Here is a 15,799-nt window from a genome sequence, read left to right as displayed (position 1 = left end):
CTCCCCCCCTTGGGCCCACCCAGCAAAGTGGGACCAAAGCAGGCACAGGCACTGCACAGGCAGTGGGGTTCTGGTGACAATTACTGACTGGCATTGGGAACATAGTGTCAGTGGGCACATACCTGGAGGGGAGGTTGTTGGGCCAGTTGTTGTTGTGCCCACAGAAGTGGTGGTGCTCCTGGTGGGGGGTATCGTGGTTCTAGTGGTGGTGTTAGGTTTCAATGGTGATGATGTTGGCAGGGTGGTGGTTGCAGATACAGGTGGGGGGGGCACTGTGCTCGTTGTGGATGATGGTGGGGCTGTTATAAACAGTAAGGAACAGAGAAGACAGTGTCACAAAACCAGGCCCCACTCCTGTTGCACACTGTGCTGCTGAACACACATCTTCCCCAGCTGAAGGACAAAGCTCAGCAGCAGCAATAGCAAGATCCCATCAGCTCAGTGCCTGTCCTGGGCTGAGGCACCAGGATAAAAACCTCCTCAGAGTGCTGCTGTACTCAAGGAACACAAGGACCTCAACCAAGCACCCCTGCATGATCCTCTCTTCTGATTGCACCTGAACAAGGGCTGTCTTTGTGCATCTGCTGTGGCAGGCCAAGCACAACAATTCCTCCCACCCCTGATGCCACAGAGAGGACACAAGATGAGGTGTGCTCCTTCCCTCATTGCTCGCATGGGAAAAAAACACAGACAGCAGAGATCAGACAAGTACCTGAAGGTGATGCGGTGCTTGGGGAGGTTGTTGTGTGCACAGGTGTGCTTGCAGAAGTTGTTGTGGGTGTTGCTGTCCCAGTTGTTGGCTCTGGGGTGCTGCTGGTGGTGGTGGTGGGAGGCTTTGATGGTGTTGGTCTGGTAGTGGTTGTCGATACAGGTGGGGAGGATGCGGTGCTCGATGTGGATGATGGTGGGGCTGTTATAAACAGTAAGGAACAGAGAAGACAGTGTCACAAAACCAGGCCCCACTCCCACTGCACACCGTGCTTCTGAACACACATCTTCCCCAGCTGAAGGACAAAGCTCAGCAGCAGCAATAGCAAGATCCCATAAGCTCAGTGCCTGTCCTGGGCTGAGGCACCAGGATAAAAAGCTCCTCAAAGCACTGCTGTACTCAAGGAACACAAGGACCTTAACCAAGCACCCCTGCATGATCCTCTCTTCTGATTGCACCTGAACAAGGGCTGTCTTTGTGCATCTGCTGTGGCAGGCCAAGCACAACAATTCCTCCCACCCCTGATGCCACAGAGAGGACACAAGATGAGGTGTGCTCCTTGCCTCATTGCTCGCATGGGAAGGAAACACAGAGAGCAGAGATCAGACAAGTACCTGAAGGTGATGCGGTGCTTGGGGAGGTTGTTGTGTGCACAGGTGTGCTTGCAGAAGTTGTTGTGGGTGTTGCTGTCCCAGTTGTTGGCTCTGGGGTGCTGCTGGTGGTGGTGGTTTCAAGGGGCCCTATGGTGGTCGTAGTTGTGGGAGGCTTTGATGGTGTTGGTCTGGTAGTGGTTGTTGATACAGGTGGGGAGGATGCGGTGCTCGATGTGGACGAGGGTTGGACTGTTGTAAACAGCATGAACAGAGAAGACAGTGTCACAAAACCAGGCCCCACTCCCACTGCACACTGTGGTACCTCTGACAACCTTCTGTCCCTCTGAAGGAAATGGTCCAACAGCAGCAAGTGGAACACTTTCTGTCAGCTCTATGTATGCCTGTCCTGGGCTGGGGCACCAGGATAAAAACCTCCTCAGAGTGCTGCTGTACTCAAGGAACACAAGGACCTTAACCAAGCACCCCTGCATGATCCTCTCTTCTGATTGCACCTGAACAAGGGCTGTCTTTGTGCATCTGCTGTGGCAGGCCAAGCACAACAATTCCTCCCACCCCTGATGCCACAGAGAGGACACAAGATGAGGTGTGCTCCTTCCCTCATTGCTCGCATGGGAAAAAAACATAGACAGCAGAGATCAGACAAGTACCTGAAGGTGATGCGGTGCTTGGGGAGGTTGTTGTGTGCACAGGTGTGCTTGCAGAAGTTGTTGTGGGTGTTGCTGTCCCAGTTGTTGGCTCTTGGGTGCTGCTGGTGGTGGTGGTGGGAGGCTTTGATGGTGTTGGTCTGGTAGTGGTTGTTGATACAGGTGGGGAGGATGCGGTGCTCGATGTGGATGATGGTGGGGCTGTTATAAACAGTAAGGAACAGAGAAGACAGTGTCACAAAACCAGGCCCCCCTCCCACTGCACACCGTGCTGCTGAACACACATCTTCCCCAGCTGAAGGACAAAGCTCAGCAGCAGCAATAGCAAGATCCCATCAGCTCAGTGCCTGTCCTGGGCTGAGGCACCAGGATAAAAACCTCCTCAGAGCACTGCTGTACTCAAGGAACACAAGGACCTCAACCAAGCACCCCTGCATGATCCTCTCTTCTGATTGCACCTGAACAAGGGCTGTCTTTGTGCATCTGCTGTGGCAGGCCATGCACAATTGATCCCTCCCATGATCCCACAGAGAGGACACAAGATGAGGTGTGCACCAACCATCATTGCTCCCACAGGAAGCCAACACAGAGAGCAGAGATCAGACAAGTACCTGAAGGTGATGCGGTGCTTGGGGAGGTTGTTGTGTGCACAGGTGTGCTTGCAGAAGTTGTTGTGGGTGTTGCTGTCCCAGTTGTTGGCTCTGGGGTGCTGCTGGTGGTGGTGGTGGGAGGCTTTGATGGTGTTGGTCTGGTAGTGGTTGTCGATACAGGTGGGGAGGATGCGGTGCTCGATGTGGACGAGGGTTGGACTGTTGTAAACAGCATGAACAGAGAAGACAGTGTCACAAAACCAGGCCCCCCTCCCACTGCACACTGTGGTCCCTCTGACAACTTTCTGTCCCTCTGAAGGAAATGGTCCAACAGCAGCAAGTGGAACACTTTCTGTCAGCTCTATGTATGCCTGTCCTGGGCTGGGGCACCAGGATAAAAACCTCCTCAGAGTGCTGCTGTACTCAAGGAACACAAGGACCTTAACCAAGCACCCCTGCATGATCCTCTCTTCTGATTGCACCTGAACAAGGGCTGTCTTTGTGCATCTGCTGTGGCAGGCCAAGCACAACAATTCCTCCCACCCCTGATGGCACAGAGAGGACACAAGATGAGGTGTGCACCAACCATCATTGCTCCCACAGGAAGCCAACACAGACAGCAGAGATCAGACAAGTACCTGAAGGTGATGCGGTGCTTGGGGAGGTTGTTGTGTGCACAGGTGTGCTTGCAGAAGTTGTTGTGGGTGTTGCTGTCCCAGTTGTTGGCTCTGGGGTGCTGCTGGTGGTGGTGGTGGGAGGCTTTGATGGTGTTGGTCTGGTAGTGATTGTTGATACAGGTGGGGAGGATGCGGTGCTCGATGTGGATGAGGGTGGGACTGTTGTAAACAGCATGAACAGAGAAGACAGTGTCACAAAACCAGGCCCCACCCCCACTGCACACTATGGTCCCTCTGACAACCTTCTGTCCCTCTGAAGGACAAAGTCCAAGAGCAGCAAAAGGAAGACATTTTGTCAGTTCAGTATCTGTATGTAGTGTGCAGAGGAATCAGGATGAGAGCACCTGCTGTACTCAAGGAACACAAGAACCACTATCAAGGACACCTCCATGATCCTCTCTTCTGATTGCACCAGAACAAGGGAGGTTATTGTGCATCTGGTCTCTCATGCAATTCACAACAACTCTTCCCACCCCAATCCCACAGAGAGGATACAAGATGAGGTGTGCACCAACCATTACTGCTCCCACAGGAAGAGAACACAGAGAGCAGAGATCAGACAAGTACCTGAAGGTGATACAGTGGTGTATGTTGGTGTGGGCACAGATGTGCTTGCTGTAGTTGTTGTGGGTGTTGCTCTGCCAGTTGTTGTTGTCCCCAGGGTGCTGCTGACGGGGGTGCTTTCAGCGGTGGTGGTGATGATGGTGGTGGTAGTTGTAGGCTTTGATGGTGTTGGTCTGGCAGTGGTTGTTGATACAGCCGAGGTGCTTATTGGGGGTGTTGTAGGTGTTGATACAGGTGGGACTGAGGGTGTAGTGTGACCAGGAATACACTCTGGAATGTCAGGGATGCAGCAGACACGGATCTCATAGTTGAGGCAGACTGGCATTGGAATTATACCTCCTATCTGCTGATCTCTGTTGTTACAGGTCAGCCCTGTCTCCACGTCACATTTCACCTTCTGCCCTAAACTGGCAATGGGAACAGTCGGGAATTTGCTTGCTCTGCATGTGATATTCACAGGTTTCTCACAGACCCAGGAGGAGTTCTTCTTCTGAATATTCTCAAAGGTTTCATAGTCACCACCATTTCTGTCAGAACTGTCTGGGTAGCTCACATCAATCCAGTCTGTCCAGATGCATTCACACCCTGTGGGGAAACAACAAGAGGAACCACTGGAAGCAGGAAGAAGAGAGACAGCAATCCAGGCACCGTGACAACTGTGGGTGACACTCTGAGCAACCACTGCAAGCAAGGGTGTCCCTCAGTCACTAATGGGCACACCACTCAGCCAACCCTGCTGGCAACTCAGCTCACTTGCAGGGCCTGCCCTCCCCCCCTTGGGCCCACCCAGCAAAGTGGGACCAAAGCAGGCACAGGCACTGCACAGGCAGTGGGGTTCTGGTGACAATTACTGACTGGCATTGGGAACATAGTGTCAGTGGGCACATACCTGGAGGGGAGGTTGTTGGGCCAGTTGTTGTTGTGCCCACAGAAGTGGTGGTGCTCCTGGTGGGGGGTATCGTGGTTCTAGTGGTGGTGTTAGGTTTCAATGGTGATGATGTTGGCAGGGTGGTGGTTGCAGATACAGGTGGGGGGGGCACTGTGCTCGTTGTGGATGATGGTGGGGCTGTTATAAACAGTAAGGAACAGAGAAGACAGTGTCACAAAACCAGGCCCCACTCCTGTTGCACACTGTGCTGCTGAACACACATCTTCCCCAGCTGAAGGACAAAGCTCAGCAGCAGCAATAGCAAGATCCCATCAGCTCAGTGCCTGTCCTGGGCTGAGGCACCAGGATAAAAACCTCCTCAGAGCACTGCTGTACTCAAGGAACACAAGGACCTCAACCAAGCACCCCTGCATGATCCTCTCTTCTGATTGCACCTGAACAAGGGCTGTCTTTGTGCATCTGCTGTGGCAGGCCATGCACAATTGATCCCTCCCATGATCCCACAGAGAGGACACAAGATGAGGTGTGCACCAACCATCATTGCTCCCACAGGAAGGAAACACAGAGAGCAGAGATCAGACAAGTACCTGAAGGTGATGCGGTGCTTGGGGAGGTTGTTGTGTGCACAGGTGTGCTTGCAGAAGTTGTTGTGGGTGTTGCTGTCCCAGTTGTTGGCTCTTGGGTGCTGCTGGTGGTGGTGGTGGGAGGCTTTGATGGTGTTGGTCTGGTAGTGGTTGTCGATACAGGTGGGGAGGATGCGGTGCTCGATGTGGACGAGGGTTGGACTGTTGTAAACAGCATGAACAGAGAAGACAGTGTCACAAAACCAGGCCCCCCTCCCACTGCACACTGTGGTACCTCTGACAACCTTGTGTCCCTCTGAAGGAAATGGTCCAACAGCAGCAAGTGGAACACTTTCTGTCAGCTCTATATATGCCCGTCCTGTGCTGAGGCACCAGGATAAAAACCTCCTCAGAGTGCTGCTGTACTCAAGGAACACAAGGACCTTAACCAAGCACCCCTGCATGATCCTCTCTTCTGATTGCACCTGAACAAGGGCTGTCTTTGTGCATCTGCTGTGGCAGGCCAAGCACAACAATTCCTCCCACCCCTGATGCCACAGAGAGGACACAAGATGAGGTGTGCTCCTTGCCTCATTGCTCGCATGGGAAAAAAACACAGAGAGCAGAGATCAGACAAGTACCTGAAGGTGATGCGGTGCTTGGGGAGGTTGTTGTGTGCAAAGGTGTGCTTGCAGAAGTTGTTGTGGGTGTTGCTGTCCCAGTTGTTGGCTCTTGGGTGCTGGAGGTGGTGGTTGTGGGAGGCTTTGATGGTGTTGGTCTGGCAGTGGTTGTTGATACAGGTGGAGTGGGAACTCTGCTCGTTGTGGGGGATGGTGGGGCTGTTAGAAGTAGCAGGGATAAGGAGAAAATGTGAAATTGCACAGTGCATGAGTGTGAGACACAATATGCTCTGAACAGAAATTATCCTCTAGGCAGCTGCTACAAGCCTGTACTTTTCTGCCCACTCTTTGCATGTTTACAGCCTATATTAATATTTTTCTAGCTCCAAAGAACAGAGTAGTTCCAGATCTGTGCACAGAGAGAGTAATAACAATCCTTTTCTAGCAAAGAGCCTAGATGTGGTGCTGTAATCTGCCTCTCACTAAACTTAATATGTAAGACATGAGGAGGAGTATGGCTCTGAGAGGCCTTTGCACTTACACCACCTCACTAGCTCATGGATTAAGAACTGAGAGGGCAAGCTGTTGTCTTGGAAGGAAGCGTGCATGGGAATGTGTTAATGCCTGATTGTCAGGTCAATTCTGTCATGCAATGTCAGCCTGATGCAGAAGTTCACAGAGTACAAGTGGATTTCAGCAGCCAAGGTGAGAGCTTCAGTGGCAGCCTTCAGAGTGAAACCTTTGCTAAAAGCCTGCCAGAGGAATCTTTCCTTCCTAAACCTATAACCACACCCCAGTTTTAGCACTAACAGAGGGAAACAAGAGGAAAGTAGGAAGAAATCCTGCAGAGCCCCAAACAGGCAGTGCCTAAAATGATGGTACTATGAATGAAGGCCTCCTCTGATCTCACACACTCTTCCTTTCAGCAGGAATATAGAGATCCAAAGCAGCATAAATAAAATCCCTGCTGTGCCACTGACAGCCTTGGTGGCTGACAGCCTTTTGATTTCCCTGTGGCAAAGCAAGAGCAGAGACTATTGGGTTCCTGAATACCTGTAGAGGTTGAAATCACTGGAGCAGTGACTGGTGGTGTGGACTCCCTTGTGCTGGTTGGGGTGGGTGTGGTGGTGGTGGTGGTGGTTGTTGTTGGCTGCCTGGTTGTAGTGCTGGTGGGTACTGTTGTGCTGGTAGTGGTTGAAGTTGCAGTTGGGGCTGGACTTGTGGAACAAGGAAATTCTTGCCACCCACAACAGTTGACCCTGATTTCATAATTATAGCAAAGCTGCCACATAGTTGCTTCTTGCTCATCATTTGTACAGCTTAGTCCATATGTAATATTGCACTCCACTTTCTGGCCAAGTTCCTCTAAGCTCATTTCTGGTTTATCTGTAGCTCTGCATTCAATATTTTCAGGAGCTTCACATATTTTGTGTCCATGTACTTCTCTTACTGCATCATAGGTCTCATAGTCACCACCACCTTCCTCAGGTTTGCTGACATCAAACCACTCAGTCCAGTTACAGATGAATCCAAAGCATGGAGCTGCAAGAGAAGAGAGAAACTCAGCATCTGAGCCTGCAGAGAACATTCTGTGAATATTTATTTTGGATTTGTTTTGATTAAAGACTGGAGCAATGCACTCAAACTTTTCATTTTTCCAAGAGAGGAGATTTCTAAAACTAATTCTACATTACCAGGTTTTTCAACAGAAAACTTCACATCACAAGAAAATCACCAAGTTTAGGCCTTTAAAGGTCTTTCTTTCATCTAGACTTATTTTTTGTTCTAAAAGTGTTTTTCTGTAATGGCCATCTTAAGGTACTCTTCCTTTAAATGTTTGGTGGGTTTTTTGGACATTTTTAACAACTGAGTTATCTATTTAAAACTTACTTGTAATTACTGGAGGTCTTGTAGTGACAACTGAAATAGAAAAAAAAAAATTACTCCATCATCTGCAAGCCTTAAGAAAAAAATTAATTGTAGTTTTAAATATCCTAATTATGTATTTTTTACTGAGACAACTTCCACTGTCCCAGCAGGATACTGAGATGCTAACATCTTTATTAATATTCAGAATGCACCCCACCCCATAAATTTGTAGTTGCAATTTCTTCCATAAGAAGCAAATCCAGGTGTTAAAAGTCTTTATTAGTGTAGTGTGATAAAACACTTGTAAGTATCACTCTATCTGTGTGATAGATACCTGTGACAATTATAAGTCTAAGTATTTTTCATTCTATGTTTCAAGTACACAGCTTAAAAAAAATATAATTTTTAGATGTACAATGTGCATCTCTGTTGAAGATTTACCTGTGGTGGTAAGAGTACTGGTAGGAATGGAGGTTGAAATGGTTGTAGGTGAGGTTGTTGGACAAGGATAAGTACTTCCAACAACTACAGAACCATTTTCTGCACAAATATATGTTTTACATATGTTGCCATCCTGCACTTGTGCCACAGTGCTGCCCACTTCATAACTTGTTCCATTGATGACACAGGGACACCCTGCAAGAAAGAGATTTACTGTGCAAATTTTCTGCTACCAGAGACAAACTCCTTATTGACAGGTAAGCTATGAGTCAGGCATGTTCCTTTCAGAGGCATGGAACTTACATCTAGGACATCTTACTGATTTCTCTTTACTTTTAGGGGATTTTATCTTTACTGATTTTATCTTTACTTTTCTATATTAAATATAAATAACAAAGCCCTGCATAAAATGATTGGAAGAACAGACTTGGAAACAAGGTTTTAAAATTTTCTGGGAGAACTAACAACTGCAATTTACTACCTGACACTTTTCTGAACTACTCTGTTTTCTGGCAGTGCAAACTCTTGCAATTAAGTCCATTAGTCTGGATATGGGACAAAGTAAGAAAGCATAAACCAAGATGAGAAAAAGGCTGAACAAGAAGTGCACTGACACCAAGGCTCAACAAAAGGGCTGCCCCATTTCGTTGGCCACAAATTTCACTTACACTAGAAAGAAATTATTCCCAGACAGTACTAAGTCTGTTGTAGTTCTAGGCACAATTTTTTTTTTCTTTTCATTTGTAAAAACAACCAAATGTGATTTACCTGGGATTGTTGTACACTGTATGGATCCTGAGGGGTCACAGACACTAAAAGCAAATATTGCAAAAATTAAAATGTTGCAAATATTTTATGGTATCTATCAGCAGAGCCAAGAGCACAGAAGAGTAGAAATTTGACACTTGATCTTCATTCCCTTGGATATTTTGGGGGGTGTTATATTTTCAAGATTTCTTATTACAGTTGCATTCAACCTTTTGTTATTTCATTTAATCTCCTTTCAGTACAACATATGTAAACAATCAAAAACTGCTTTGTTTTGCAAGTTGTAATAGTGCAATTTGAACAACTGTTCTTCAGAGCAGTGAACTTATAGCCAGATCAGGGCTTTTTTTGTGTCTTTGGTCACCATGTAGATTCAAATATGTCAGTGATATTATTAAAGTTCTAGGATTGAGCATTTAGGTTGAAACTATCTCAGGGATAGTGCAGATCATTTTGGGCTACAGGGATTCTGAAATCCCAGTTTTTAGTGAGGATTCAGGGCAGAGTAACCCTTCCTTCCCAAAGAGACATGACAATCAAAAGGTTCTTCTAGACAAACACTCAGGTTTCATGCCATTAAATCATTTAAGACACTTTGAATTGTATATTTAGTCAATTTTCCCATAAACTTATTTTAAGGACACTGTCAACATGAAATATGAGTTATTATGGGTTTGTAAAATGATGAGTGAAAAGTTCAGAAATAATACATATTGCAAGGGCAGCATTTTGTGAGTTTAAGTCTCAAGTGGAATAAACAAATTGTTCCTCTGCTGTCTATAGATAACTGTTGGAATATACCAGCTCTTCAGGTGAAGCTGCATCTCTATTTGCTTGAGGCCCAGTGAAGTAAATGAGGGGCTTCATATACATCATTTTTTTCCTGAATTACTGAGGATGTCTCTGCATTTTTACATACCACTTAGTACAGTTCTCCTCCACAGGTATTTCCTCCCCAGGGCGAACAGGAACTCCATTGTTGTAGCACCAACATTTATCCTCAGACACACATTCCTTTGTCTCCTCATTATAAACAGGCTTGTCCTTAGGGCATCTGGGGTAGCAGCCTGGTGATGACAAGTAGATCAGCATATAGGGGGAGGAAAAGGTATAGAGTTTATGCTATATATATCTAACTCAGTGATACAATACCTTTTAAAGAAATTCTTCTCACTGAAACATTCTTCACCTTGCAGAGCCCTCTAATCTATATTAATTTCTATGGTTCAGATGGTAATTTTAAGATAAAGAAACATCCTGATTTTTCTACATATATTTAAATATGCTCTCTCTATATATCTATTATATATAATAGATATAGATCACTTGTGAAGAATATGGTAGTGGATTCATCAACAAACATGTTTTTCACTCTATTTCTTGGAACACTAGGCCTTGTTTATGTGCCTTTAATAGATCAGGTATCTCCACCCCAAACAAAAAATTTATCCACATTTTCCTGCACTCTTGACCAGTGACCAAACCCTACCTGCAAGGGATTAATTGTGCATCAATTCTCACTGCATTTTTCATGTAAATACAATTTTTTTAAAATTATTATATCCTGCTTTCAAATAAACTCTCATAAAATCTAATTCTTAATTACATGAGGTCCTCTTTATACAGTACAGGAGTTCTAAATAGCCTATAGTTCTAAATAGTCACTTCACACTGCCAGACTGTACTAAAGATGTTCCACCAAAAGTGTGTTCTGTATTTCCACTGAAGATAAAGAACAAAAGTAATTTAGAAAGATAACTGGATATATAATAATCTGCCTCCTAACACTTTCCAGATCTTTCTAATAAGACAGTTTATTTCAAAACACAGAGACAACTTTTTAATTTTCATGTTTTCCTTCTCTTGAAATGCCCTTAGAATGGGATTCAAAATAACCATAGTGGAACACTCTTGCATGTTTTAAGATATTATTCAAGCAGGTACCTAGTGTTATGGCTGACAGCAATGTAACCATCACCCACTGATGTTAATAAATAATAAAGTGCATGATAGGAGACATCCTGTAAAACTGAAGACAAATTCAACACAACAGATTTCAGAACATCTTGTCAGGCTGACTGAATATTTCATATTGATTGCATGATATCATGCATATTTATCTGGAAAAAACCAAAAAATGGCAGGGAATTTATTACCTTCCAGGTATGGCACTGAGAAGTTGGTGCTGACATTATTGATCATCCTGCAGGTCACAACATTCCCACCACAGGGCTCATAGTGCCACTCACACTTATCATGAGGGTTGTAGTAGTCACAAAATATTGCTGATGGGAAAAAAAAAAAAAAGAGAAGCTGATTAAAAACGTGGTTGCCAGACTGCAGCTCTGATCAGGTCTTAAAAGGTACAAGCTCAGGGAATCTACATGTTAAGCCAGCAAAATTTCTCTTGAGGTGTAAGACCTGGGTGTTCTTTTATGATTTTCTAACACAGCATGCATCAAAAGTTGGTGTCAAAACTCTAGGGCCTCAGACTTTCATAATTAGCAGTCAAGCCACAGAAAATGGATTCAAACCACAAAAAAAAAAAAAAAATAAAATAAAAAAAATAAAAAAAATTACTGTTTACTTAAAATTAAAATGAACAGTAACTATCTGAGAGTATTTTTCTTCCCTGGCCATTAGCAAATTCCTAAAATCTCTTGTAGATTATGGACAGAGAAAAGAACCTTTATAAACTTATATATTAAAGCTGACTGAAATTTGCAAATTCTGTTTCACTGACTTCTTATACTTAAAAGCTGCAACTAGCCTTCATTCTGAACCAGAACAATTTTTTTTTAATTAAAAGATTTTACATTTCCACCACTTAGAATCTCAAAATTTTGTTTTGAGCTCTTTTTGGAGCATTAGCACCACAAATGGACACTGCTTAATACTGATTATGTTCATCTACACAGGAGCAATTCTACGTGTGCTAAAGTAAAATTGTGAATAATTTGAAAAACAGAGAGCAGAAAAAGACAGGAATTGGAGTTCCCCCATTATCAAGCAAAACAGAAGGATGACTTAAAACCCAGCCTTGATACTTTAAAAAAAAAAAAATTAATTAAAAGAGAATAAGGAAAGGAAAAAGGAAAACCACACAAAACCTATACATTTACTAGCTCCATTTGTTCCTTGCTCTCCTGTGAAAATAAATTGCATTGCAGAGCCAGCACTCCCAGCACTCCCAGTGACAGTATGACTGGTTTGTCAGCCCCTCTGACAGCAGCCAGAAGGAAACCATTGTGCTGAGCTGGTACTCACGGCAGATATCAGGAGTTCTCCAGAAAACACAGGCCTGAGCCTTGGAACATTCCTGAGCATAGGCAGCAACTGCAGAGCAGAAGCACTCACAGTCCCCACCACTGTCACAAGAACAAGCATCATGAACACAGGCATCATAGAAAGGGTTTGGGTCCACCTGGTGGGGAGAGAAATGGTGTCCTGGTTGATCTCCAGATCAGTTTTCAAACAAGGAAGCTTGAGACATCTCCTGAGATAGGGGAATTAATTGAGCTGGGCTGGAATGAGGCTGTTACTAAGAGTTACCAAATCTCAAACTCTGTGGGTTTGGAGCCACTTAATGCATTTTGGGTAATGATAGACTTAAAGTAACAAAGCACTTGCACTGTTTGCTGTGACTGAAAAAATAAAATCAGAGTCTTTGTCAGTGCCCACATTTTCTAGCAGAGTTCCCCTCACTGCTCTCAGACCCAAGCTGTATGGGTGCCCATGGAGCCTTGGCTTCCAGCAAGCTTTGCCAGCCAGGTGGGGAGCAATTCCTGCAAGGCTGCACTTCCAGCAGGAAGCAGAGGATTTAATGCCTGACAGCTTTTTAGTTTATCCACTTTCTTGCTTAGGACTACAAGAAGACAGACTGAGACTGGATTTTGTTTGCTGAAGGTATCAACATAGAAACACATATTAAATTAACTAAATTAATAATTCTTTGTGACTTTTGTACTGTGAGTTAAGAACAAATTGTTGTTAATATTACCATGCTTCAGGACAGAGACAAGAAATAATGAGGAGTGATCTCTGGGTGCTGTGCCCTGGTACAGTGTATGCTGTGGCAATTCAGCAGCCTGTCTGGGTTGCACCCTGTCAGTGACTTCCAAGGAGAGCACTTCTGTGGATATTACAAGGAGCAGTGATTCCTTCAGCACACCACCTCCAAGTACAGCATGAATTCCTGTCACAATGGTCTGATGATTGCAAGGGCTTTCAGAACTTACAGTATTGACAATCTCTCAACAATAAAGGTGCAGCTGTAACACACACAGACCTCCTTGGTTTAGATGTATGAAGTTAATAGTTAATAGCTGGGCTGGCACTGCTACCGACACAGTCCCACTGCCACAGACACTGAAGCTCCTCTGATTAAAGCTACTTGAAATGTGCCACCTCTTGTACTGAAGACATAACTGAAGATGACTATTTAAGCATTTAGTTTTCTGCTGACCTCTCTGCAGTAACTGCACTGTGCTGTCCCAGCACTTCCTGCCCTCTACAAACCTTGGAGTGACAGATTTTAAAGACTTCACTCAGGATGATGCTGCATTCCTTCTCTGCCCAGGACTTCCGATGTGGTTTCACATCACAGGGTTTAATCTCCTGTGTGGCATCTGGGCACATGGTAGATTGTTTCCAGGAATTCCCAAACTTCAGAGCATTGGTGTCCTGCAGCCCACTCCTTTGTGTAAAGTCATTGTTAGACTTGTCATCAAAGTTGCCACACAGACCACAGACTTTGCCCTGGGAAGGAAATTAACATATCCACAGCTTTTAAATATGTAACAGAAATAAGAAACAGACCCTAGTAAAGTCAGAGGAAAAAACTGACATCAAAAAGGACAACTGACTCTCCCTGTAAATGATGCATTTTCATTTTTACTTGGCAATAATTTGTTCAGAAATTAAACCTTTGTCTGTGTACTCAGCAAACTGGTCAGCTGCCATGTCTTCCCTCCTTGGAACCAATTCTATCTAGAGTGTTCCCATGTTTCTGGGCCCCATCATCCAACTGGTAACACTAAAGAGTCTCTTTCAGCTGAGAAGAATTAATTTATTTTCCTTTCTTCTCAATTTATCATAACTCAAATATTAATATAAACTCAAGGGAAATTCATTCTGCTCAAAAATACTTCTATTTAAAGCTTTCAACATAATGAGAACCATTTCTTTATCCATGGAAAAAAGTCAGGGATTCATTTTTTTTGAAAGAAAGAATATAGTAACTTACCCTCAGTACTAAGATTTTGGGAATGCTACTTAAGGTACACCAGCCCTCTCAAGCAGCAGTATGACCCTGGATATACAACCCCACACCTCCTCACTCAGCCCTATAAATTCAGTACCCTATAATTCAGCATGCTGATTTTCAGAAATCAGAACCAGCTGCATACATTGCAATGGGTTTTGGGCTGAGATTTCATGCAGGTTTCCAAGTGCATGTACCTTCAGCTTGCATCTCCTAAATTACTTGGGATGCACACACTCAGAATGCCTCAGATATTTAGCTTTATGGCAACCATGGGCTATGCATCCCCTACACATGGATTATGATGGACTGTGAGGAACTCCAGTAGCTCCTCTGAAAGCTGTGAGAGGAGCAATGCAAGCTGAGCCTCAGTGTGCAGAGGACACAGAGCCAGAATAAATGAACATTTGTATTTCCTTATTTTATCTGTTGATACTACTACTGCTGCTTCAGAAAAAGTCAGAGAGGTACTAACTTTGTAAGCAGGGGACAGCTTGATGAAAACAGTAGTCTTCTTATCCCAGATAAGCATCACACCATTGCTAGCCTCAATCACAAGGTAGAGCCCCACTGTCCTGTTCCAGTAGTGCACATCCCCACCAACATCTCGCTGAATTTCTTTATAATCTTTGTTCTCCAATTTCAGTTCAGTTTTCTGAAAGGTAAAACAGAATTATTAGAACACTGACGTTTGTGATCCTCAGTATGAGGTGCTCATAGCTGTACAGCTCATTCTGAAACCAAAAGCTCAGAGTCTGGAATAACTTCCCAAGATGATGGGAAGTGGATTAACACCACTGCCTGAGAGAGATTTCAGGACCTGAGAAACTTCCCCTTTGCAGATTAATGTAATAGGGCCTCTAACATTTTACTTGTTAGAGCTGCTCCTAGGGATGTGGCTTTGGAGCACTGCTTTTTAAAGAAACACCTGAATACTGATCCATACTCACTGAGTATCACTACTCACCCCTAGAAACATTTTAATAGCCTTTGAGCAGGTGACTCCTGTAGTGCCACAGGGAACATTCTCTGTGATGATGCTGAATGAGCCATTGGATTTTTTGTCACCACAAAAATCCTATTGAAAAAGGAAAAAAAAAAATTAGCATCAACAATATTAGGTAGAATGTTCATTTTTATAGTAATAATGTAATGTAATAATAATTGTAATAATTTAAACCTCCACAATGCACAAATAGTTACTTCTGTTTCCTGTGTGAAAGGCTGCATACATATATTTTTACAGACACACTGAGATATATCTCTGCACACTTATTAAGAGTTGGTACAGTTCCATGTGTAGTAACTCCTGTGAAACATGGGGGACAATAAAACATAATAAGGAAGGCATCTTCAAATATATCTTTGTTTTGTAAACTGAGGATTTTGATTTATTTCACAACTGACAATAAGCTGTTAGTTCTCACTCTAGAATAGTCCTGTTACACACAATTTCTGACCAGGGTATCAGAAAAATATGCAAGCATTCACACAGCTGCACTGAAAACACAGAATTTATATTGGCAGAATGTGCAGACACCTCAGGAACAATCATGGCAGGCAATAAGAAATGGCAAAAGCAAAGAGG

The 15,799-nt window shown here is 44.3% G+C and overlaps 1 protein-coding gene across 1 annotated transcript in view; it reads right to left on the bottom strand.

Moving 5' to 3' along the window:
- LOC139804610 (mucin-2-like) overlaps positions 1–15,799 on the bottom strand; it is a 47,133-nt gene that overhangs the window by 16,433 nt on the left and 14,901 nt on the right. The window contains exons 21-40 of the mRNA XM_071762034.1: positions 15,179–15,289; positions 14,687–14,866; positions 13,467–13,706; positions 12,216–12,372; positions 11,105–11,233; positions 9,868–10,015; positions 8,949–8,992; positions 8,181–8,375; positions 7,761–7,790; positions 6,924–7,412; positions 5,892–6,089; positions 5,275–5,472; positions 4,688–4,864; positions 3,802–4,383; positions 3,196–3,393; positions 2,579–2,776; positions 1,971–2,168; positions 1,324–1,551; positions 713–910; positions 123–299 (exon numbers count right to left, since the gene is read on the bottom strand). Of these exons, the coding sequence (XP_071618135.1) occupies positions 123–299; positions 713–910; positions 1,324–1,551; positions 1,971–2,168; positions 2,579–2,776; positions 3,196–3,393; positions 3,802–4,383; positions 4,688–4,864; positions 5,275–5,472; positions 5,892–6,089; positions 6,924–7,412; positions 7,761–7,790; positions 8,181–8,375; positions 8,949–8,992; positions 9,868–10,015; positions 11,105–11,233; positions 12,216–12,372; positions 13,467–13,706; positions 14,687–14,866; positions 15,179–15,289 (4,075 nt within the window). The remainder of the gene's footprint in view (positions 1–122; positions 300–712; positions 911–1,323; positions 1,552–1,970; positions 2,169–2,578; positions 2,777–3,195; positions 3,394–3,801; positions 4,384–4,687; positions 4,865–5,274; positions 5,473–5,891; positions 6,090–6,923; positions 7,413–7,760; positions 7,791–8,180; positions 8,376–8,948; positions 8,993–9,867; positions 10,016–11,104; positions 11,234–12,215; positions 12,373–13,466; positions 13,707–14,686; positions 14,867–15,178; positions 15,290–15,799) is intronic.

The sequence above is a fragment of the Heliangelus exortis genome, chromosome 18 (assembly GCF_036169615.1).
Source record: "Heliangelus exortis chromosome 18, bHelExo1.hap1, whole genome shotgun sequence".
NCBI lineage: Eukaryota > Metazoa > Chordata > Aves > Apodiformes > Trochilidae > Heliangelus > Heliangelus exortis.
The sequence above is the reverse complement of the archived record's forward strand: the minus strand, read 5'-3'. Positions and strand labels throughout refer to the sequence as shown.